At 36.8% G+C, this 24,981-nt stretch overlaps 2 protein-coding genes across 2 annotated transcripts in view; one reads left to right on the top strand and one right to left on the bottom strand.

Annotated features, from left to right (window-relative positions):
* The window catches only part of afap1l2 (actin filament associated protein 1-like 2), a 147,022-nt gene that overhangs the window by 52,318 nt on the left and 69,723 nt on the right, over positions 1-24,981 (top strand). The window contains 2 exon segments of the mRNA XM_030163228.1: positions 14,441-14,506; positions 20,155-20,246. Coding sequence (XP_030019088.1) covers positions 14,441-14,506; positions 20,155-20,246 — 158 coding nt within the window.
* On the bottom strand, positions 22,585-24,345 carry LOC115439379 (kelch repeat and BTB domain-containing protein 13). Its single transcript, XM_030163220.1, has one exon. The coding sequence runs from the start codon at positions 24,343-24,345 to the stop codon at positions 22,828-22,830; it is 1,518 nt and encodes a 505-aa protein (XP_030019080.1). The 3' UTR covers positions 22,585-22,827.

The raw sequence follows: 24,981 nt of genomic DNA, 5'->3' as shown, positions 1-24,981 counted from the left end.
TTATATAAATTGGAAGGTTGACTAGTTCACTGACTGAACGCCCTGAACGTAAATCAAGGGTCAAATGCCATAGGGCGGATAGCTGATAAACAAAAATCTACATCTGTGATTCTCAACTGGTGGGTCGCGACCCAAAAGTGGGTCTCAAACCCATTTTCAGGCCTTTGTCTGTGCGAAAAATAATGTTAAGAAACCAATCCTGCGCTTTATTTTTTATGTAGTGGAATGCTGTCCATTCACACTCCCCAACAGTAGGTAACGATAATGTGCTGTAATGCTAATTAACATCAGACATTTCACAGTATAAAAGAAGACCCAAAAGTTTCTATTCATATCATGGTGAAACTCAGGTATGACAACTACGACTACATCAGATATGGTTTTACTTACATTTATGACAAAAACCTCAGTGTGTTTAATTCTTGAATAAGTGACTGAATGCACTTTTAATTTTAACAGAGTGCATATTTTTTGGTTTTAGTTAAAATGTACCCAATTTAGTGTTAAAGGGAATATTTCCATATTTATCATCACCACCTGCTGGTCATTTTAGTTTATCATTATACTTGTCTTCTGTGGTGGCATACTGTGATTAGGGCTGTGTATTGGCAAGAATCTGGTGATACGATACAAATCACAATACTAGCATCACAATACGATATATCATGATATATCATGATATATCATGATACTGTTAAAAAGGCAGTTATTTTTTGTTTGTTTCTTTTATTTTTTTTAAAGATTATTTCCTGGAAGGATTGAATTACACCAGAAACATGTACAAAAACTAAACACATTTTTATTTCAGAACAGGATCTAATGCTATATCACCACATTTTTCTAATTCTCCTAGTTTCCAAAGGAACTACCATCCGCCTCTCAGACAGTAAAAAGGGCTTTTAGGATGATTCAAATAACCATTATTTAATAAACTGTGTTAAATAATTATAAATAAGACAGAAACAATAAAGAAAACCAAAAACCAAAAATAAACCTCCGCCATGTCTGCATTTGAATAAATACCTAAAAATACAGTATTGTGAAATGAAATATCGCGATATATTGCAGAATTGATATTTTCTAACACCCCTAACTGTGATATTCTATGTTATCTCAGGTTTAAACAGAGGTGTCAAAAGTATTCACATTCATTACTCAGGTAGAAGACGTTGAAGTATCAAGTGAAGCTTTTTACTCAAGTAAAAGTGTAAAAGTACTGGTTTTAAAACTACTTAAAGTATAAAAGTAAATGTAAGAGGAAAAACTGCCATTAGGACAAAAGCTTAGGCGGTGCCACAGGGGCCTATAGTGCACTACCCCACCTCCCCAAAAAAACATTTTTCTAAAGACCCTAATGACTATAATGTTACATAAAAAAGTTAATGTTGAAAAATGTGGGATCCACTAGTCTACCTGTTTCAGCCACATATATGCCTATTGAAAGTGGTCTTCCTGGCTGCTACCAACCTCTTCGCTGGTGCTTGGTTGGGAAATTTCACTCAAGTTCTCTTGAGTCTCTTCCATGGACATCTTCATCCTAGGTTACATACATCTGCTATGTCCATGCTGGAATGTGACGGGATTTGTGTCATGTGCAGGTGCAATGGATCATGTACAAACCAATAGGATGTTGGAATGGTATATGTTAATACTTCCCATCCAACCACAATGAAATTCCCTGTATCCGGATGGCGCCATTTATCTGTTGTTTTCTTTTTTATTTGAACGATGACAACCCGGAATGAAAACAAGCCGAAATAAAATAGGAGTAACGATGCTATTTTTAAAATGTAGGAGTAGAAAGTACAGATAATTGCGTGAAAATGTAAGGAGTAGAAGTAAGAAGTTGTCTGAAAAATAATTACTCCAGCAAATTCTAGATAGGCTAACCAAAATTTCTACTTAATTAAGGTAACAAAGTATTTGTACAGTATTTGACACCTCTAAGTTTAAAAAAACACCATCTTATCATTAAATACATTTGAGAAGTTTAACTTTTATCAATGTGGGTTGTGGTTTGTCATAGAGGGGTAATAATGGGTCCTGAAGCCAGACCAGTTGAGAACCACTGATCTAAACTATCTACTCACACTGCCGTTGTGATCTACCGGCCTTTCACGAATAATCCCTAATCTAATTATGTTCAGACAGTCAGGAGGAGGAAGTATCTTTATTAGGTTTATTCCCAGAACATTCCCTTAGAGCAGTGTTTCCCAACCTTTCTGAGCATATATCTTACATTACAAAAATCACAAAGCACATCACCAAACAAAAATATCAACAAAAAGTATGTTTATTGAAATATAATGCAAATCTAGTCTCAATTTACTTACTTAGTGTGAAACCTGGGCCTGTTTAGTTGAACACAAAGCTAATATTCTTGCAAGAATTGAAGAAAGACAGGGGGTGTTTGGAGCGAGAAAGCTGAGATAGGTGCGTCAGCGACTCCTCGGATGGACCCCCGGCTTATGGATTGAGATCTGTATAATAGAGCTATATGCCCCCCAACCTGATCCGCACGTCTGTGCATCAGTAGTGAGGGGGGCTTTATCAACAGAACGCACCACATCCGGGCTGGTTCACCTTCATTTTCATTTTGCAAAGGGAAACTGTTGTTGTAGAGTGGATCATTAGCACGAGCAGTCATACGTATCTTTATCACTCCACTCACTTACAGTACCAATCAGATGAAACTGAATAATTTTCCATGGCACACCTGATGATTTCTCATGGCACACTTATGCTTCCACTTTATGGAACCGGCTCGACTCGGCTCGGCTCGACTCGACTCGACTCGGGTACTAGTCCTATTCCTGGAGACCGTTTCCATTACAGGATACTACCGACTTTTCAGTACCTGGATGCGGCGCGTTACTTCGGTGTCGTCTGCTCAGAGTTGCTGATAAACTCGCTCGTTGCATGTTGACTTGTCAAGCTCATGCTGAATTTTTATATCTGAATCTCCTTGACAAACCATGGTGTAGTTTTGCAGGCTGTCATCATGTGGATTAACCTACCACTATATTTACAGTAAATTTCCACATCTGCTTTTTGTAAAAACAGGGTCACAGAGACGACTCTCTGACCAATCAGTGGTCTGCGGTGTTTAAACGTTACGTTTTAGTATCTGGTCCTCAGTCCTAGAACCTCGGCAGAGGTGATACCAAAAAACTAGTGCTGGGTACCAGATTCCAGGCCCTTTTTCGTAATGGAAACGCAAAAAGGCCGAGTCAAGTCAAGTCGAGTCGAGTCGAGCCAATACCATGTAGTGGAAACGCGGCATTATGTGTTGCAGCACAGTGGTTGGGAATCACTGCCTTAGAGTTTTGCGATGGTATGGGCTCATTTCTGTGTGCTGTAGAACATATCTCACTGCTGCTCGTGCTCTGTATTCACTCTGTTGCTCATCTGACCATCATTGCTCTCTCTTTCATTCACTGAGCTGAGAAGGATGGTCAAAGTTTGTCACATCGTGTTTGGAATCACAAGCAAGACATATTTCATAGTGTAGCTTGAAGCCTGTCAAGGTATCCTAACGGGAATCTCAGTCAAATGTGGAACATAAATTGGAAAGCTAGCTCCCCTAAAGACCTTCAAACATGTAAAAACATGACTGATAGGACAAACAGCATGTTTTGCGCTATTGGTATCAAGAGCTATGTTATTTCCAACCAAAAATAGTAACAGACATTTCTCACAAACATACTGTATCTTCACTGTAATTGGGCCCTTCTTGTGTTTCCTAATGTTGCGGTATTTGTGATTGCATGACAGTTACATTGCTTGAGGTTTAACCATAATTGTTGCTTGTTCAAAAAACATTTCTCTGGCAGTCAATCCGTCTTTATGCGAAGCACCTTATGTAACATGTGGTCATGCCCTGTGATTCCCCCAATTCAATGAACTTACGTTGCTGACAGTTTGGTTTAAGAGAAGAAATCAAACCACCCGCTATGGTATTATTTTGTTATTATAAATTCTCAGCTAACCAATAAGTAATAATAATACTCTTGGAGGCCTCTATTAGCACATATATTTGGTGACTTTTATCCCATTTCAGTAATGTTGCGGTAACTGGATTAAATATCTTTACCCCCGTTTTTACCTCCTTTGCAAAATTATCAGATTAACATTTATTATTTTTTTGGGATACTGGCATGTATGCGGTTGTTAATTTTAAACTTTCATCAGCTGAGCCAAAAGCAAATGCCTCTTGCTTCATTATGAAAAGATAAACGGTCTGTTAAAGTATCCTGTCAAGCAGCTAAAGGCAAGTTTATTTTTCTTGCTCACTGGCTCTGACACTCAACATGAAAATGGTGCAACTACTGGTGGGCCGATGTGATTTATGGCGCCGTGAAGTAAGTTAGTTATGATGTGAACCAGTCCTGAACGTGATCCCAGATCTGAGGTATTTGATTAATCAGGAACAATGAATGAAGCTCTGCCGCTTTCTCAGATTCATGTCGAGAGAAGCCGTATACTTAAAGCCCTAACAATATTCAACAGTACTTTATTTTGGAGCTGACCCAGGACGTTTACATCTATTGATCTTAACACAAATATACAGGACATTTTTGCCTGAGTGACATAAAACTCAGGCACTTACTGTGACTTTTGGTTTTAACCCATAAAGACCCAGTGTTACTTTTGTGGCAGTTCCCAAATGAATTTTCCTCTAGATTTAACCTTTCTTAAATGATTTATCACCATTTATTATATATTATTGTCTGTATTTCGCTGTTTTTCAGTGAAAATCAAGTATTTTCCTGTGTTTAATTTACTGATCATGTAGATGTTCATGGAAACTCAGATTAAAGTTGAGGGTTATTATGTTAAAAAAGAAAGAAAATTGAAGAAACTTACTTTTTTAAGCAAATATATCATTAACCCATAAAGACCCAGTGTTACTTTTGTGGCAGTTCCCAAATGAATTTTTCTCTAGATTTAACCTTTCTTAAACGATTTATCATCATTTATTATAATATTATCCTCTGTGTTTTGCATTTTTTCAGTGAAAATCAAGTATTTTCCTGTGTTTAATTTACTGATCATGTAGATGTTCATGAAAGCTCAGATTAAAGTCGAAGGTTATTGTGTTAAAAAGAAGGAAAACTGAAAAAAAGTGACTTTTTTAAGCAAAGATATCATTAACCCATAAAGACCCAGTGGAGCTAGAGCTTTTGTGGCAGTTCCCTAATGATTTTTTCTCTATTTCCTTTCTTAAATGATTTATCACCCATTTTAAAAATAAAATTATCCTCTGTATTTTGCATTTTTTTGATGTAAATCATGTATTTCCCTATAATTAATTCATTGATCATGTAGATTTTCCAATCCAGTCCAATCCAACTTTATTTGTAAAGCACTTTAAAACATCTGCAGTGGACCAAAGGGCTGTACAGAAGAATAAATGAAAACCAAAATAAAAGAATAAAATACAAGAATGGATTAAAAGACATAGAACTGTACAAAAAAAGTTAATGAAAACTCAGAGTAAATTCAAAGTTAATTATATCAAAACAAAGAAAAATGAAGAAAAAGTTACGTTTTCAGCAAATATATTGCTAATTAAATGTAAAAACAAGTGTCTCCATCCACTGTCATCGATCCAACTCCATGGGTTTTACTGGTGAATCAATGTTGTAGAAGATGACAATGTTTCCATGTTCACTACGGAGCCTCTGAACGTCCATATGGGTCATATCTGATGACCGTAAAAAGATGACAAACTGTATTTTACCCCAATTATTTACATGGATTGATAGGATTAGTGGATCAACAGGTATTAAACTGTTTATATCTGTAGATAGTTTGTGTCAGTGGTGGCTGTTTGGGTCTTTATGGGTTAACTTAACACAAAAATAAGCTTCTCCATCTACTGTCATTTATCAAATTCCATGGGTTTTACTGGTGAATCAATGTAGTAGAAGATGATGGTGTTTGCATGATCACTATGGAGTCTCTAAACCACAGGTGTCAAACATGCGGCCCGTGGGCCAAAACCAGCCCTCCAAAGGTTCCACTCCGGCCCTCAGCATGATTTTATGGAGTGCAAAAATTACACTGAAGATATGAACAGCCAAAGGTGTTGAACTGGTTTGAGCCCAATGTGATCTAAAGTCAAATAATAGTCTAATAACCCTGACAATAAAATGTGAACAACCTGAAAATTAAGTACAATTTGAACAATATTCTGTCTGTTACTAAATGTTTTGTGGATTTGTAGATCTGATTTGTAAGTTGTGTTGATATGTTGATAGATAATATTGTAGACATTCTTATTTTAGTTACACATTCCAAACTTCAAAATTTCAACAATATTATGTTTGTGTAACGTGTGTAAATGCATATGTACAAGTGATAACACTGGTCTACAAGGAAAATGCTTCCAGAATAAAAGTAATGAAATTTTACCACGAGAGTCACTGATAAAGAAAAATCAAGTAAAAAATGCTGGTTGGCTGAACTTTCCAAGATACAGCCTTGGGTCAAAATGTGAAATTCAAGAATTAACGAGAGAATGGGTTTGACTGAAAAGGAATATTTGTCTCAGAGCTACAAGATCTGCTTCAAAACACTGTCTGCACATTAGAATACATTCACTTTACAGGTTCTATTTAGTGGAAGATTTATAAAACTATTATATACCTGTACATAAACCAATATATATATGTGTAATAACAACCATATACCTTGAAAACATCAGCAAACCGGCACTTTTGTCATTTATTTTCCAATTAATCTTATTAAAATACATAACATTTAGCACATTTAATCTCTGAAGCAAATCATTTCTAAAAAATTGTAGACCAGTGTAAGTTTAGGCATAATATTGTTAAAATTTAGCTTATTATTCTTAAGAAATTCCATTTTTTTCCGGTTATTTACATCTTTTTTGCAAAAACATAGTTTGTAAATGTAAACATTTTCATAATTACCTCCGCCAAGGAGGTTATGTTTTTGCCAGGGTTTGTTTGTCTGTCCGTTAGTGTGTAACATAACTCAAAAAGTTATAGACAGATTTGGATGAAATTTTCAGGGTTTGTTGGAAATGGGATAAGGAAGAAATGATTACATTTTGGTGGTGATTTGGGGTGGGGGGGCCCACGGGGGGGCGCCACTGATCAGCCTTGGCGGAGGTCTGCGCTCTCAGAGTGCTTCTAATTTAATGTTTTGTATTGCACTAAAATGAAGAGAAAAACTTGGAGTTGTCATTATTTCTAGATTTTTATGCTATAATTTTAATGGTTTGGCCTGCTTGAGATTGAATTGGGCTGAATGTGGCCCCTGAAGTAAAATGAGTTTGACACCCCCGCTCTAAACGTTCAAATGGGTCATATCTGATGACCATGAAAAGATGAGAAACAGCATTTTACACCAATTATTCACATGTAGTGATAGAATTAGTGGATCAGAAGTTATTAAACATTTTAGATCAGTAGATGGTTTTGGTCACCAGTTGCTGTTTGGGTCTTTATGTGTTATGAAGCCACTTTGGGTTTTGTATTTCCTCTCTGTCTCTCACACAATGACACACACCAGCAGTCATGCTTTTCCATGTTCAGGTCTTGGACTCTCCATACTTCCTCTCTTGGCTCCGAGCTGTATCATTTTTCCGAAGCTGCATTTATCCTCTGGGGACGCTCACTTCCTTTGAGCACCAGTTTATAAATAGCATTTCAACCCTGTTCCCCAAAAAATCTGTTTCCACTGTACAGGCAAAACATCGTTTTATTCTGCTGCTGTTTGGTTTCACCTCCTGATATCTATTTCAAAGGGGAAACATTCTCCAGAGTATCGCCCAAGGTTAGAATTTTGTTTGATTTCCTCTCAGGGTGTGATCTTAGTCAGCGAAAATATTTAATTCAGTGAAACAACCTTTCCTCAAAACTGCTTCACAAATGCGCTGCAGCTCTGGAACAAATTCCCCAAACAGGTTACAGTAACTAGCCTGCAATGCAAAAACCACAAGCTTTATTGCTTGAGAAAAGACCTTCATTCAAACTGTTTATGTGGCAATGTTATGGTAGTGTGTTCACTAGCTTGTAATTACTCCACTGTGTTAAGACTGACAATAGACCAAACACAGTCTGTGTCCTTGTGAAGATGACATCAGCATCAGTGTATGACATGGAGTTTCATCATCTCCACTTCTTGTCCAAATGATGTGATTGTCCGCATTGACCCGAAAATATTTACTTTTGAGTGAACTGAGGAGTCAAGTGGAGTCTGTAACGGTAGAAGGTTCATGTCTAATCATACAATGAACAGTGTTGTGCAAGTTACTTCCAAACTGTAATGCATTACAGATTACCTGTTACTGTTATTTAAAAGTTATTCCTTACCTTATAATACTAATGTCTCAGAAATGTAATCTGTTACATGACTCCTGCATTACTTTTGAGTTACATACAGACTCTCGTCATAAATGGTGCATGCGCAGTAGAACCCCCCCAATACAAGAGATAGGAGAGCCTTGGGACGCATAAATTTGCTCCCCAAAGTACATGTGGATGGATAGCTCAGTAAGTAACGCTACGGTCTATGACAGTGTTTTTCAACCTTGGGTTCGGGACCCCATGTGGAGTCACTGGGAATTCAAGTGGGGTCGCCTGAAATTTTTAGTAATTGATAAAAATAAAAATAAAAACTGACTAATAAAAAATATATGGTGAGTTGACAGAGACAATCCCAATCCATAAAAGACAAGACAAACTCTAAAGCTGAAACTGAAGCACTGTGGTACTGTTTATCTGTCGAATGTTCATTGTGGTCGGTTTCAGATGCTGCAGCTCTTTCATAATTCATAGTTTGAGTTCTTGTTTGTTCAGTATTAATTGTCAGCCTCGTAAATCCAAGCTGGACTGACTGTACATATCCTGACCAAGGAAAATAAAATTCTCACTTTGTGCAGTAATCTACACCTGGCTTTTCTGCCTCTGTCCATAATAATATACATTATATAGACTAAATGTCATTTAAAATCAATGTTTATTTGCAACATAGCATAGCAAACTATTACATGATCAAAAATAAATAAATTTTAGTAAAAAAAAAAAAAAAATCTCCGTTTTGAATGTCTGGGGTCGCCAGAAATTTATGATGTTAAAATGGGGTCACAAGCCAAAAAAGGTTGGGAACCACTAGTCTGTGATGTTCGAATCCCAGCAGGAATGCTTGCATTTTTTTCAACATTTTAAACGTTCAAACAGGAGGCACGGCATCAAGGATGCTAGCAGATAAATCTGTAATTGATAAAGAATTCTAACTAGTCATAGAAATGTTAGCTTACCTTGTCATTGCTGATCACAGGGATCATGCTAATGCTAACTAGCTTCTGTAAAGCAGGGTTATGGTTAGTAATGAGCATACGTCCATGTGGACAGTGGACTGTCTTCTGCCGTCTTCACCCATTGGCTGAACACCAACAGGAAATAGAAATTTCCTGCAGCATTTTTTATTCCTTAAGGCACAGGTGTCAAACATGCGGCCTGGGGGCCAAATCTGGCTCGCCAAAGGTTCCATTCTGGCCCACAGGATGAAAGAGCAAAAAATTAACCTTGTCAAAATCATTTTGGTTCAGGTTCCATGTACAGACCAATGTGATCTCCAGTAAAAATAACAACACAGTAACCCATAAATAATGACAACTACAAATTTTCTTTGTGAAAATTATATGGAAAAAATTGAAGTGAAAAAAATAACATTACAGTGTGAAAATATTTACATTTACAAAACTATTCTTTCACAATAAAATGCAAATAAATACATAAATAAAAACAAAGATGAACAACCTCAAATGTGCAATTTTAACAATATTCTGCCTGTTACTAAATGTTTTGTGCATTCATGGATCCACTGTGATCTGTAGTTGTGTTAATAAGAGATGTAATATTGTAGAAATTGTTCAAATTTTAGTTCCAGACTCCAAAATTTTAACAATATTATCCCTGTTACTAAATGTTTATGTAACATTGTGTGTAATGCACATGTATAAATAATAAGTTGAGGCATAATATTGTTAAAATGCGCTAATTTTTCAAATGAAATCTGTTTTTTCAGGTTGTTCACATCTAATTTTTTCTTCATTTAATATAATTGTTTTTTTTGTACTAAAACAAAAAAAAAAAAAACCACAAACTTGGAGTTTTCATTATTTAGAGGTTATTAAGTCATTATTTTACTGGTCTGGCCCGCTTGAGATCAAATTGGGCTAAATATGGCCCCTGAACCAAAATGAGTTTGACACCCCTGCCTTAAGGTCTTGTGGTCTTGCTGTTTTTTTGTTGTTTTTTTTTTTTTTCATTAGAGCAATTAAGTAATGAGCGAAAAGTGTGTTGTAACAAATTCAACATGTACCAAATAAAATATTACTGAAAATTGATTAGTAATGCCTTACACTACTGCGTTACAGCAAAAAGTAATCCATTACTGTAACGCATTACTTTTGTAATGTGTTACTCCCAACACTGACAATGAAGCACATCGTTTTTCAGTTATAATGGCTTTAATCCATTAGATCATGTACTTGATTTCATGGGGGGAAAAAAATGGTTGATGTTTAATGCTTAGAAAACATATTGGATAAAGTGATGATTTTCCACTTCACTACTCTTAACAAAGTGTTATGTTAAAACACGACTTCATTTAATTATAGTTTGACTTGACTGTAAACTATTTGGACATGCAGGCTGATCTTAGCAGTCTGAGGAACTGCATTGTATATTTAGTCGTATGATCTTCAAAAACTTCAAAGATAGAAGCGACACACTGCTCTGACTGTACAAACCAGGAGTTTTCTGACTAATGTCCCATGAATGCTGGCCATGGTAAGAGTGGGTGTCAATGGGTCCATCTGTCTGCACAATGGGCCACTTTGTTTGGGTGAAGTTCCCCTTTAATCCAGGACTTTTGCCAAACATGTTGAAAGTTTGTTCGGCACTTAGGTGGAGTAAGATTTCCCCACTGAACTGAGCCCGAAGCAAAATATGCACGGTATTTGTGCAATTGTACAGTTAAGTCACTATGTTTATACTTGCATCAGCTTTACACTGGTGTAAGACCGCTAAATGAAGCGAAGGAAGTGTCAGATCCTTCAACAGCTCCAAGTGGAGTAAACAAACCTCCCCTGCTGAAGCATTACACCATCTAATCAGTTCCTCCAGAAAGTTGTGACATTGCAATCACAACAATTAATGTAAATTCAACCATCCATCCATCCATGCATCCAGCCAACGTCTCCCACCTTCCTATGAACTAGATCTGAATAAACACAGGAAGATGGATGGATTGCAAAATTACCACTTCCTCAAGGTACTGATAAGTGCAAACTGCAGTTACTGAGAAATGTATCTATAAAACCCAGAAATGAGACAATGTGGCCGCCGCAAAATACTTAATCTTCTAACAGTTTTCAACTAAGCCACAGGTGTCAAACATGTGGGCTGGGGGCCAAAACCAGCCCGCCAAAGGGTCTAATCCGGCCTGGGGGATGAATTTGTGAAATGCAAGAATTACACTGAAGATATTAACTTTTATTAACTAGAAGCACTCGGAGAGCGCAGACCTCCGCCAAGGCTGATCAGTGCCCCCCCCCCACGCCAAGGAGATTATGTTTTTGCCAGGGTTTGTTTGTCTGTCTGTTTGTTTGTTTGTCTGTCTGTTAGTGTGCAACATAACTCAAAAAGTTATGGACAGATTTTGATGAAATTTTCTGGTCTGCACCCCCCCCCGTGGGCCCCCCCCCCCCCCCGATCACCACCAAAATTTCCTCCTTATCCCATTTCCAACAAACCCTGAAAATTTCATCAAAATCTGTCCATAACTTTTTGAGTTATGTTGCACACTAACGGACAGACAAACAAACAAACAAACAAACAAACAAACAAACAAACAAACCCTGGCAAAAACATAATCTCCTTGGCGGAGGTAATAAATCCTACCACTTTAGGTAGGATTAGGTAAAGCCCTTCTTTAGTCTCAAGTGGGTCCGATCAGTAAAATACTACCATAAAAACTGACAAATAATGACAATTCCAAATTTTTCCTGTTTTAGTGTAAAACTAGAAGCACTCAGAGAGCGCAGACCTCCGCCAAGGCTGATCAGTGGCCCCCCCCGTGGGCCCCCCCACCCCCGATCACCACCAAAATTTAATCATTTCTTCCTTATCCCATTTCCAACAAACCCTGAAAATTTCATCCAAATCTGTCCATAACTTTTTGAGTTATGTTGCACACTAACGGACAGACAAACAAACAAACAAACAAACAAACAAACAAACAAACAGACAAACAAACAAACAAACCCTGGCAAAAACATAACCTCCTTGGCGGAGGTAAAAAGTTAAATTACATGAAATTGTGTAAATTTACAAACTAGCCTCTCACAAAAAAATGTAAAAAATTTGAAATGTCCAACGAGAAGTAAGTGCAATTTTACTAATATCCTGCCAGTTCCTAAAATATTTTGTGTTTTTTGCAGATCCATTGTGATCTGTAAGTTGTAATGCAAATTTACAAATGATAAGCAGAGGTAGAATACATTTAAAATTGCACTTATTTTTCTTAATAAATTTCAGTTTTTTCATGGTTGTTCATGTTATTCACATCTTTAAAAGGACACTTGATAGATGTAATTGTTTCCATAATGTAATTTTACTTTATTCACTATAAAACACATTGAAGTGTTTGGAGTTGGCATTATTTATATATTATTATGTTATTAATTTACTGGTCCAGCCCACTTCAGATCCTATTGGGAGGATATGGCCCCTGAACTAAAATGAGTTTGACACCCCTGAACTAAGCCTTTAAATATGTGGTTTACTTAATTAGCTCTGCTGTGTTTATGTCTTTACATTCACTAGTCACATGTATTCTTCTAATAATTCTATTCTTATGTAAATATAGCGTATAGAGTTTTATTACTTACTACCAGAGATCAGAACATATTATTCCAGTTCTAAAGTCTTTACACTGGCTTCCAGTTAGCTACAGAATAGATTTTAAAGTTCTGCTTCTGGTCTACAAGTCACTGAATGGTTTAGGTCCAGAATACATGAATGACATGTTAACAGAATATAAACCCAGTAGGGCTTTGAGGTCAGCTGACTCAGGTCACATAGTCCAGTCCAGAGCTTAAACTAAACATGGTGAAGCAGCTTTTAGCTCTTATGCTGCACACAACTGGAACAAGCTACCAACTGACCTGAAATCAGCCCCAAATGTAAACATCTTTAAATCCTGGTTAAAAGCCTTCCTCTTTTCATGTGCTTATGAGTAAACTCTTTTCAATCTTGTCTTTTAAATGCACTTTTTAAATTTTAATATCTTGCTTTACTCTATTTTAATTTTAATGTTAATTTTAATCTATGGTTTTAATTAGGGATGTCCGATATTGGCTTTTTTGCCAAAAAACGATATGCCGATATTGTCCAACGCTTAATTTCCGATTCCGATATCTACCGATACCGCTGCCGATATATGTGGGATATTAAACTAATTTTAGGTAACATCACATATCTCCTGTCATGGAATTAACACATCATGCCTAATTTTATTGTGATGCCCCATTAGATGCATTCTCAAATGCAACAAGGCTTTCAAAATGTAAACACTGTCTGTGCAAAGAATACATACTTCAACTTAAGTTGTGGAAAAAATGCCATATGTATTTATTTTCTCTCCCTCCCTCCATGAGTCTATTACAGTGTGGCAACTCTACTGTGCAATTTTGAAACTGCACATTTCTTTCAGCTACAAACAATGCTTCATTTACGCGTCGGTACATGCCGGTGAAATCAAGGCATTATTTTATCGGTTTTAATGATAGGCAAAAAAACTGATAACGATATTCACCGATATTACATTTTTATGCCAATATATGGCCAATAATATCGGTAGGCCGATATTATCGGACATCCCTGTATTTATTTCAGTTTGTGAATGCATTTTAAAATCACATTTTATGTCTGATTATTTTAATTTCTTTTACCCTTTTTGTGATTTTTAATGTCTTTTATTCCTCTGTGATTTTTTTATGCATGTGTGAAGCACTTTTGCTATACAAATAAACTTGCCTTGCCTTGGCTTACTACTACTATTATTATTTTAATATTGTGTGTCTTTTGCACTATCTTGATGCATGCATGCACACTTTTCTTGCACTTAATTCTGTTGCTGCCTTGACCAGTGAATTTTCCCATTGTGTGATCAATAAAGTCTCATCTGACCTAATCTATTCAGCCTGATTAAAGTCAACAGGCATCCACTTTAATAATAATAAAAAAATATATATATATGTGTATGGCCTCGGACCCTCCTGTTTCCTCAGATGTATTATTATTACATGTTAGAGTGTTGATGCATGTAAAAAACATGCTCCTGTGATCCGTGCACAAAGTAACTGTTCTGACCATCTTTTACTGTCTCCATGCAGGTGCAGATGAAGAGTACATCTACATGAATAAAGTCATTGTTACGGGGAAAGACAAAGACAACAAAGGTGTGAGTTTCAAAAGCTCCTTTCTGAAGTGTGATACTGATACTCAGTAGGTATTTGTCTCTTAGAGGTAGCTGAAATATAATCACTAAAAGGATTAGAATTCAATTCCTTCTTTTGAAATAAGGGACTAAGGCTCAATAAAACCACAGTAGATGTTTAGACACGCTATGGGACAGTGACAGTCATTTGGTCAGTGCACTGCTATGGTCCAGACTGATATATCTGAATAAACACAACTATGACATAATAATAATAATAATAATAATAATAATAATAATAATAATAATAATAATAATAATAATAATAATAATAATAATAAGAGCACATGATTATTAAATTAACCCTTTCATGCATAGTGGTCACTAGAGTGGACCGCTATTCTCCAGCTGTTCTCTTGTATATTCATAGTTTTGTTGTTTTAGTTTCATATCAGCCAACACATTGGACGCTTTTGCATCATCCCATACACTGACATTGAAAACATTACTGTAACTTTGCTGTTCTTGATAAACCTGATCTAACATGTTCGAGTGTACATCAATTCCTTGGTATTGTTATTAGACTGTAATTAACAACAAAAGTTTTTTTTTTTTTTGGCATATTATGTCCATGAAGTGAGTAATGACCAGTATTAGAGTACACTACAAACAAAAAGTTAAGGATATTTCTTTTTTTTTGGCATTTTTTTAGCCTTTTTGTGGCCATGGCTCAGGTGGTAGAGCGGGTCATCCAATAACCGAAGGGTTGGCAGTTCGAATCCCACTCTGTCCGTGTGCTGTTGTGTCCTTGGGCAAGACACTTCACCCTCCTTGCCTCCAGTGCCACTCACACTGGTGTATGAATGCAGATGAATGTTTGGTGGTGGTCGGAGGGGCCGTAGGCACGAATTGGCAGCCATGCTTCTGTCAGTCTGCCCCAGGGCAACTGTGGCTAAAAATGTAGTTTACCACCACCAGAGGGAGAATGTGAGAGCGACTGAATAATGGATCAATAATGTAAAGCGCTTTGGGTGTCTAGAAAAGCGCTATATAAAATCCAATCCATTATTATTATTATTATTATTATTATTATTATTATTATTATTATTATTATTATTATTATTTGTAAATAAAACTATGCCTGGTCATTAAAAAAAAGGTGTTTCAATTCAATTCACACACAAATAAAGTAAAAAGCATTGTGCAAGAATCCCAACAGAAAAAAAAACTAGCCCAAAAATTACAAATATCCATAACTTTTTGTTTGTAGTATATGTTAAAATGTGAGAAAACATCAAATTAGTAGCATTTAATGTTTTTATTTCATTGTTTTCACACAGTATATCAGTAAAAACATGTTTCTTTGCTTCAAAAATTAAACACGTTGTCCAGCTTGGTGGACATTTTTGCAACTCCATGAAAAATATCTTCATAAAAAAAAATTAAATTAATTGCATTGTTTTTTTAATGCCCAAAGAGGAATAAAGAAAAAAATCTTGATTGATGTTCTCATAATTCATGCATGAAAGGGTTAAATTACTTATTATCTTTGTGTTACTGTTAGAAGAATGAAAATACATAGTGCATTACTTTAGTGGTGGTAATATTAATGTCATTATGTTTTTATGGTTTAAGGTGCATGAAATTTCCATGATCTATCTATCTATCTATCTATCTATCTATCTATCTATCTATCTATCTATCTATCTATCTATCTATCTATCTATCTATCTATCTATCTATCTATCTATCTATCTATCTATCTATCTATCTATCTATCTATCTATCTATCTATCTATCCATTCATCCATCCATTCATCCATCCATCCATCCATCCATCCCTCTTTCTCTGTCTGGCTCTCTATCTATATATACATTGTTTTAAAAACGATGCTTTAAAAAAAAAAAAAGATATGCAACATGTTAAAAAACACTAAAAACTACATATATTTTCCAACAAACTGGTATTCATCAGTTGTTCAAGCTGGTCAAAAACAAATTGCATCCTTGCCTTGCTGCCCTTTGAGTTAAATGTGACATATTTCATGCGAATAGCAGCCAAGAGAGAGAGAGAAAAAAAAAAGACCTCAAGCAGCAGGCCCAGCTCCCCTCCTCTCACCACCATTTCCTGTCTGTTTCTTCGAAGCTCTACAGCATCTGAGACCGACCTGTTTTGTTTGGACAGTGATGAAGAATGTGGTTGGAGTGAGCGCTAGACCTAACACTCATATTTTCAGCTGCGACTCAAGCAAAGCCGCAGGTTTTGTTTCACAGAGACAAATGGAAAGTCAAGGCTGAGCTGTGAGAGCTGGGGTTTCTTAATCGTCGGTTATGTGGTACCCTTGAACGTCCTCCTTCAGCTGAAATCCAAAAGGTCACACATGTCATACAGATTTCTTAGTTAATTCACATGAAATTACAGAGAATACTGACAAATACTCCCTGCTGTAATTCAACTTGTTGCACTTACGATAATGCAAAAGAGATCTTAAATTATCACCGGTGCAAAACTTAACATGTAGCAATGTAATACATAACAAATTTGTGCATAAGACATGTATTTATGTCTCATTTAAAGGGGTCATATTTTGCTAAACCCACTTTTATTAGTCTTTGGTTCATTTATTTGTGTATTTGGATCCTAATAGTTCATAAAGTTTGAATTTGAACCCTCCAGGTGCTGCAAAGCTATCTTTATATTCATTCATTCAAAAATCAAGTGGATTTCTACAACCTGTTTTAATTTCTGCTCAATTTCTTATGTCTAGTCACGACATTTGCACATATAAGGTCAAGATTTCCGACGAACATTTCTCCGAGTACGACATAATTGTTTGTCAGCAGCAGCGGTTGTAGTCCATACTGAAAATACGTCCAAACTTTGAGCCAATTACATAAATGTTCAGTTGTTGGTTGAGCAGGACAGAGCAGCACAGCCAACAGCCTGGAGGGGGCGGGGCATGAAGTGGCTCATTTGCATTTAAAGGGCCAGCGTTCAAAACCACCTTTCTGGTGTCATTACTGAGAAATATTGTTGAAGATGGACCTGTGGAGTTGAATTAATGAAGAATTCAGACCCAAGCATAGCATTTACAGTTTATGTAGACCACAGGGAAATGATTTAAAATGCATAATTCCATTTAAAAAAAACAAAAAACAAAATACTGTGTGAATATTTAAGTAACATTTTTACTAGAAAAAATCCTTGTAAATGTGAAGCCCTGTACTTAGGCCATATTTCATGTGAGAACTGGACTCTGAAAGATAAAAAAAACTGTTGTTAATGCTTTTGGCAGCAATTAAAAAGGCTATCACTACAAAATGGTTGAAGCCTGAAGCACCCACAATGGAAGAATGGATCCACATCGTGCAGGACATTTACATTCTGGAGGAACTGGCATTTTGTTTTAAGGGTCAAAAGGAATCTTTTTTCACTATTTGGTCAAAATGGACAAATTATGTTAAATATGTAATGGATGTGAATTGAATACATCGGCGATGTGAAAACATTTATATGATATATATTTCTGTTTAGGTTATTGTAAACATACACACCTGAATGCCCAGGTGTCAAACATGCGGCCCGGGGGCCAAATCTGGCCCGCCAAAGGTTCCATTCCGGCCCGCGGGATGAAAGTGCAAAAATTAACCTGAACAGTCAATGTTGTCAAAATCATTTTGGTTCAGGTTCCACATACAGACCAATGTGATCTTAAGTAAAAATAACAATAGAATAACCCATAAATAATGACAACTACAAATTTTCATTGTGAAAAATTATGTGGAAAAAATTGAAGTGAAAAAAATAACATTACACTCGTGAATGTAAATATTTTCAAACTATTCTTTCACAATAAAATACAAATAAATACATAAATAAAAACAAAGATGAACAACCCGAAATGTGCAATTTTAACAATATTCTGCCTGTTACTAAATGTTTTGTGCATTTATGGATCCACTGTCATCTGTAGTTGTGTTAATAATAAGAGATGGAATATTGTAGAAATTGTTCAAAATTTAGTTCCAAACTCCAAAATTTTAACAATATTCTGCCTGTTACCAAATGTTTATGTAACATTGTGTTCAATGTGCATGTATAAATAATAAGTCGAGGCATGATATTGTTAAAATTGCACTAAATTTTCAAGTGAAATTTCTGTTTTTTCAGGTTATTCACATCTTTTTTGTAAAATGTAAATATTTTCATAATTTATTTATTCATTTATTTATTTTAACTAAAACTAAAAGAAAAACTTGGATTTGTCATTATTTGTAGGTTATTAAATCATTATTTTACTGGTCTGGCCTGCTTGAGATCAAATTGGGCTAAATATGGCCCCTGAACCAAAATGAGTTTGACACCCCTGCCTTAATGTGTTTTATCTTGTTGATGAAGTAGTGGAGTAAGCCCTCTCTGTCAGCCCACTTTCCTTTCTTTCTGTATTTTATTTGTTCTATATTTGACTAAAAATCTTGGATTAGCATCTTCTTTCCATTTGACATGTGGAAATTGAATTGTACCCATAAGGGAAGTTTTGTATAAATTGCTTTTCCAAATAAACAAAGGATGGAAAACAAAAAAAAAAAGCAAAATATCACTCCTTTAACTACTAAGGAAGATTAATAAAGAAAAAGTTATTGAAAATTACCCTGCCTGTGCACCCGTGTGGATTATGTAACCATCAGGTGAAAGGTCCAAGGGTAGAGGAAGTGTCAAACAACTGCATAAACACACAACAATCTAGGCAGTAGAATGGGCTGAAAAATACTATACACTGTCCCAGCATGAGGGTTGGAGAGTCAGAAAGTCTTGATATTAACAAGGAAGGGAAGCAATAAATAAATAAATACAATTGTTAAATGTAGTTTGAGTTGAGAGGAGGGAGTTTTAACCCTTTCATGCATGAATTATGAAAAAAGGTATCTAGATTTTTTTTTTTTTTTAGATTGATTTTACTACTCAAAGTTAGGCTACAGTTGAAATGCATTTTGAATTTTCTTTTAAAAAATATGGTTTTATTTAGAAGATATTTAGCCTCCTGAGACCCAGGAAAGTACAAGTTTTGGCTTTTTTTTTTTTTTTTAAATCATTGCCCATTTTGGAAACATCATGATGCAACATTTTTTAGATGCATTTTTAAAATTTTTTATGTAATGTCCTTTGCAGTAGACAGTTTGTTTTGTTTTGTTTTGTTTTTTTTATAAAGCTGTGAAACTCTTGTCCACAAACATGGACAGAAAACCCTTAGCTGGGTCTTAGGAGCTTAACTTTATGAGATCACAGCGCAGTCAAAATTCTAAAACTAAGATGACACTTTTTTCATTGTATTGCATAGGGTCTATAGAAATTGTCCTCATGTAGTTTGGAGAATATCGCTTAAATAACCCTTTGAAAAGTGAGCTTAAACTATGTGTGGATGTTATACATGAAAAGGTTAAAGAGTCGCACGCGAAAGAAGTTTGCAGTAACTATTGGTTTTAGGATTAATTGTTGAAAATATTGCTTGTTTTATTTTATTTTTTAACTTTTAATTAAAGTTCTTGTCAATTTTCTCAATCCTTTGTACAAAAATGTGTATTAAGCATAACCGAGTTGCTATGGAATACATTGTTACTACACAGTTTGTTTCACCTAATGACCTCCTTCTCTATCCTCTAACCGCATAGATGACAGATCAGATGCCCTCACAAATGGAAAAGCAGGAAAATTCATCCCCGTCCCACAGAAGAGCCTTCCAGACCTGCCGCCTCCCAGAACAGTAAGTGGTTACCAATGATGACTGACTATAGAATTAACATGTTGACCTTCAGTCACAGTAGTGGGAACAGTAATAGCAAGATAGACCTCAGGAGGACTACTAAACTAAACAATGTGCATGAGAAAATTCAGTGGAAATCACCATATTCCACTGTGAAATCTTCAAACAAATTGCAAGACAAATCCAAAGACAATCTCCAGGTTTACATGTAAGTGAGTATATTGTGGTCTTTGGTTACAGTAAGGGACATTACCATCACTATGCACCATCGACTATTGAATTAAAATCACATGTTGTCAGAGAACTTTACTGGTTTTTAATAAACTTAAACAATGCAGTCTGTGGCTGTGCAAACCAAACACTTTTCCCACAGCCCTCAAATTCACATGCCTGAGGCTGCTTGAAATGTATTCTCCCACAGAAACAGGTATTTAATCACTCATGGGGCATCAAAACTAGGAAATAAGTATCTAGGAGTGTGTGAGAGTGCTATGGTATGTTTTATGTGAGCCATAGGGGTGGTTGCTCCTGAATTGGCCCAGTGTGACTTCAGGAAAAACGTAGAGAATGAGAGGTTTAGACCATCCCACCCATCAGTGTCTTTGAACTTCACATACACATGCTCAGACGCAGTGCCCCCCCCCCCCCCCCCCAATGGTATAAACTACTGTAGCAGCTGTTGCTAATCAGGACAAATGTTTAGTGTCAGCACGTGTGCATGTGCATGTGTGTGTTCATGCAGATGTGTCGCACAGTGCAAGTACAGTAAATGTGAAAGCGAAGGCATCGGTATCAGTATTAGTCAATTCTGAAGCCCGGTTAGGATCAGACAGGAAGTGCTAACAAATGAGGAAGAGGAATTCTTAACCCTTTCGTTTTCACCAGTTCATCAATGCTAGAAATAAAGCTGAAGATAAAAGAAACTCTGGATTACATTTCCAGCTCGTATGCTTAGGTGAAGTTTGTGTTGAAGTTGTTGTTTTGTGCTTGCATCTGTATCTTACGGATCTTTGCAATAACAGGCTGTACACTTTTTCAATGTAGAGGATTCTGGTTGATTTTCCATGAAATCCTTATACTCTGTTCCGTGTTCCTACGATAGCTGCTGTTAGCTTAAATCGGGGGTCTCAAACTCCTTTTCTTTCAGGGGCCACATTCAGCCCAATTTGATCTCCAGTGGGCCAGACCAGTAAAATAATAACATCATAACCTATAAATAATGACAACTCCAAATTTTTGTCTTTGTTTTAGTACAAAAAACCCCAATTAAATTATGAAAATACTTTTATAAACCATGCAAACAAAAAAGATGTGAATAACCTGAAAAAACTGAAATTTCCTAAGAAAAATATGTGCAATTTTAACAATATTATGCCTCAACTTATCATTTCTACGTGTGCATTATCTACAAAGACACTAAACACTGAGTAACAGGTAGAAAATGGTTAAAACTGTGCTTAATTTTCTTTAGACATTTCAGGTTGTTCATATTTGTTCAGGTTATTCACATTTTATTGTTACAGGATAGCACTGGTCTACTTTTTTTTTTTATATTATCTGCTTCAGAGATTAAATGTGCTAAATGTTACATATTTTAATAAGATTCATTGGAAAACAAATGACAAAAGTGCTGGTTTGCTGATGTTTTCAAGGTATATGATAAAGTGTTATTACACATTTATATTGGTTTATGTACATTTATACAATAGATTACAAATCTTCCACTAGACAGAACCTGTAAAGTGAATTTATTATAATGTGCAGACAGTGTTTTGAGGTAGATCTAGTAGCTCTGAGACAAATATTCCTTCTGAGTAAAACCCATTCTCTCGTTAATTCTCAAATTTTCACATTTTGACCCAAGACTGTATCTTGGAAACTTCAGCCAACTGGCATTTTTAACTTGATTTTCCTTTATCAGTGACTCACATGTGGTGAAATTTCACTACTTTTATTCTGGAAGCATTTTACTTGTAGACCAGTGTAGTTTGTAAGTGTAAATATTTTCATAATTTAATGTTATTTTTTGCACTAAAACAAAGGCAAAAAATTTGAAGTTGTCATTATTTATAGACATAATGTAATGTTATTTTTTACACATCAAATCGAGAAGAAAATATGGAGTCATTATTTTTTGTAGGTTATTATGCTATTATTTTACTTGAGATTATATTGGTCTGTATGTGGAACCTGAACTAAAATTAGTTCAACAGCACTTTGCAAATTTATCCCAGGGGCCAGATTGGAACCTTTGGCGGGCCACATTTGGCCCCCAGGCCGCATGTTTGAGACCCCTGGCTTAAATAGAGTCAGCTAACATCAACAAACAGCCAGCTTCAACTACAGACCCTTACACAAACTTCACCTAAGCACACGGACACATGCAAATCACTAGAACTTTACAAATTACATCCAGCTGCTGAAACTCCAGGAAAGCAGATGGAATGGAAGTAAAGAGAGTCATTGCTACGAAAACGATCTGCCGTATGAACTGTTTTCCACTTGTCGCGTTGTGAATCTGCGGTGTCAACTTTAGACTTCTATTCCCCTGTAAACATTGCGCTGGTTTTTGGTTGTCTCTTCACAGTTGCAGTGTAGCTTCCCCAAATCCCTCAGATGTATCTGGCGAATCCATTTCTTCTTCCTTCCTTTCTTCATCCAGCTGTGGTATAACTGGTCCCGTCTTGGGAAGTCTGAGTAAACACGTCCACAGTGAACCACTCTTTGGAAATCCCTTCATCTGCCTGCGGGGCTTCCACCCACCTTCAGTAATACTGTATACAAGAGTTAGCATGTGTTTAACTGTGAACGCTGAATCCCCCCTTATCATTGCGGTGAACAGTGCTCCTTTACTGTTTATGTAGTGTCCGGACAAGGCCGTCCACTGGCCTGTTGTAATGTTGTAACAGTCCATTAAGCAGCGAAGGAAGTCATCACAAGGCCCGTTGCGCATCACATACAAATTGTCCCTATGGGCCACCATACAGTGCCCATAGCTTTGAGGTCTGATCATGGTGGTGGTTAGTCTCCACTCATCTTTCACTGGTATATATTCATAGATATCTGTTGTATCCGGTGGCCTCCAGAAGCAAACAAACATCCGTCGTCTTGCAACAGCACAAGCAGCAGATGCTACCGGTCTTGGTGCGTGTTGTATAAATGTCCACTCTCCTTTTTCAATATCGAAACTCTCTGCAGTGGAAATGTACCGTTTTTGGAACTCCCCTCCAATGGCATAGAGTCGGCCTTCATGTCCCAGCAAGGTGAAATCATATCTTGGTTGCTGTGGACCAGGAAGTGCAGTCCAGACTCCTGACTCAGGGTTGTAACAGAAGCTGGCGTCCACCGTGTCCTTTTGATAACCATAAACTCCACCTACAATGTACAAGCGGTTGTCAAGCACTGCAACACCAGCCATGGAGGTGCTACAGAGAGTTGGGAGGTTTGTCAGATGCTTCCACTCTCCCTCTTTCTCATCAAGGTAGCAAACAACCCTAAAGGAGTCTTGTAGCAGCTCCATTGAAGGACTGTGGGTACCTAACGCAATAAAAGTTGCAGGAGATAATGACTGAGAATACTTTCGCAAGCTGTCTGGGATTGTGCTCTCGGCTGCTTCTTGTAGGTCCTCAAACGCATCACAGAGGAAAAGAGCAGCACTGTGAAAAAGCGTATGTACTCCGAAAGTGGAGGCTGCGTGATAAAGCAAGAGGCAGTTGTCTGAGTCGATAATGTCACAAAGATGCTGACTCAGAAGTGGAACTTGCAGGAAAGCCGCACACTCAACGGCATCTACAAGCTCGTCCGGGTCACTCATAGTAGGAACCTCCCCCCTGCAAACGGCAAGGGCGATGAGGAAACCCCTGGCATGCACTCCTCCCTTCAGGTGAAGCTCACCCTGCCGGCTTTCTATCATCCCAGAATGGAAAAGAGCACGGAAGTAGTCGCTGTAGCTCGCTAGTAAGGCCCTTTCCACAGTGAACCAGCTCTCCTCCACTCTCACTCTCACCCAGCCCTCCTGGAGCTCTCTGTCCTCTAGATCAAGGGTCGCATTCTCGCCATGAATATCCTGGTTCAGTCCCAGGCCCTCCGGCACTTCCATGATCTCTTAAACTCGGGGGTTTTTTTCCACTCAGAACCGGCTCTCAAATGACCGTGTGGTAACAACTGTGTGACTTGAGCGCAGATTAGCCATTTTTTCCCCCAATCTGGACGGTAAATAAAGGTTTGTGGGTCTTCCATTGCGTCCTGTCTGCATGGTCTGAAAATAGAGTTGCTCTATAGATAGCAGCTGCGCCACTTGCAAGCGTCAGGCAGGGAAAGGAAAACTGTTGACATCCACAGCGAGTGGCACTGTGGCTGCAGGCAACTGGTGATTATCATAACCGCAGTACGATTGGTTAGCATAAGTACGTACTGAATTATTAATGATTAAGGAGTCTGCCTGGATTGGCCCTTTGGCTTGACATGGTTTCATTTTCTTTATTTATAGACATATATTTTGGTTTGGATACTTAAATTAACACTTTCATGCATAGTGGTCACTACAGTGGACAGTTATTCTACATCTGTTCTCTTGTATATTCATGGGTTTTGTTGTTTTAGTTGCATTTCAGCCAACACAGTGGATACTTATGCATCATCCCATACACTGCAATTCATACCATTACTGTCTTTTTGCATATTATCTGCATGAAGATAGTAATAACTAGTAGTAGTGTATGTTAAAATGTGAGAA

The sequence above is a fragment of the Sphaeramia orbicularis genome, chromosome 19, assembly GCF_902148855.1.
Source record: "Sphaeramia orbicularis chromosome 19, fSphaOr1.1, whole genome shotgun sequence".
Classification (NCBI taxonomy): Eukaryota; Metazoa; Chordata; class Actinopteri; order Kurtiformes; family Apogonidae; genus Sphaeramia; species Sphaeramia orbicularis.
This window is presented reverse-complemented; position numbering and strand designations above follow the sequence as displayed.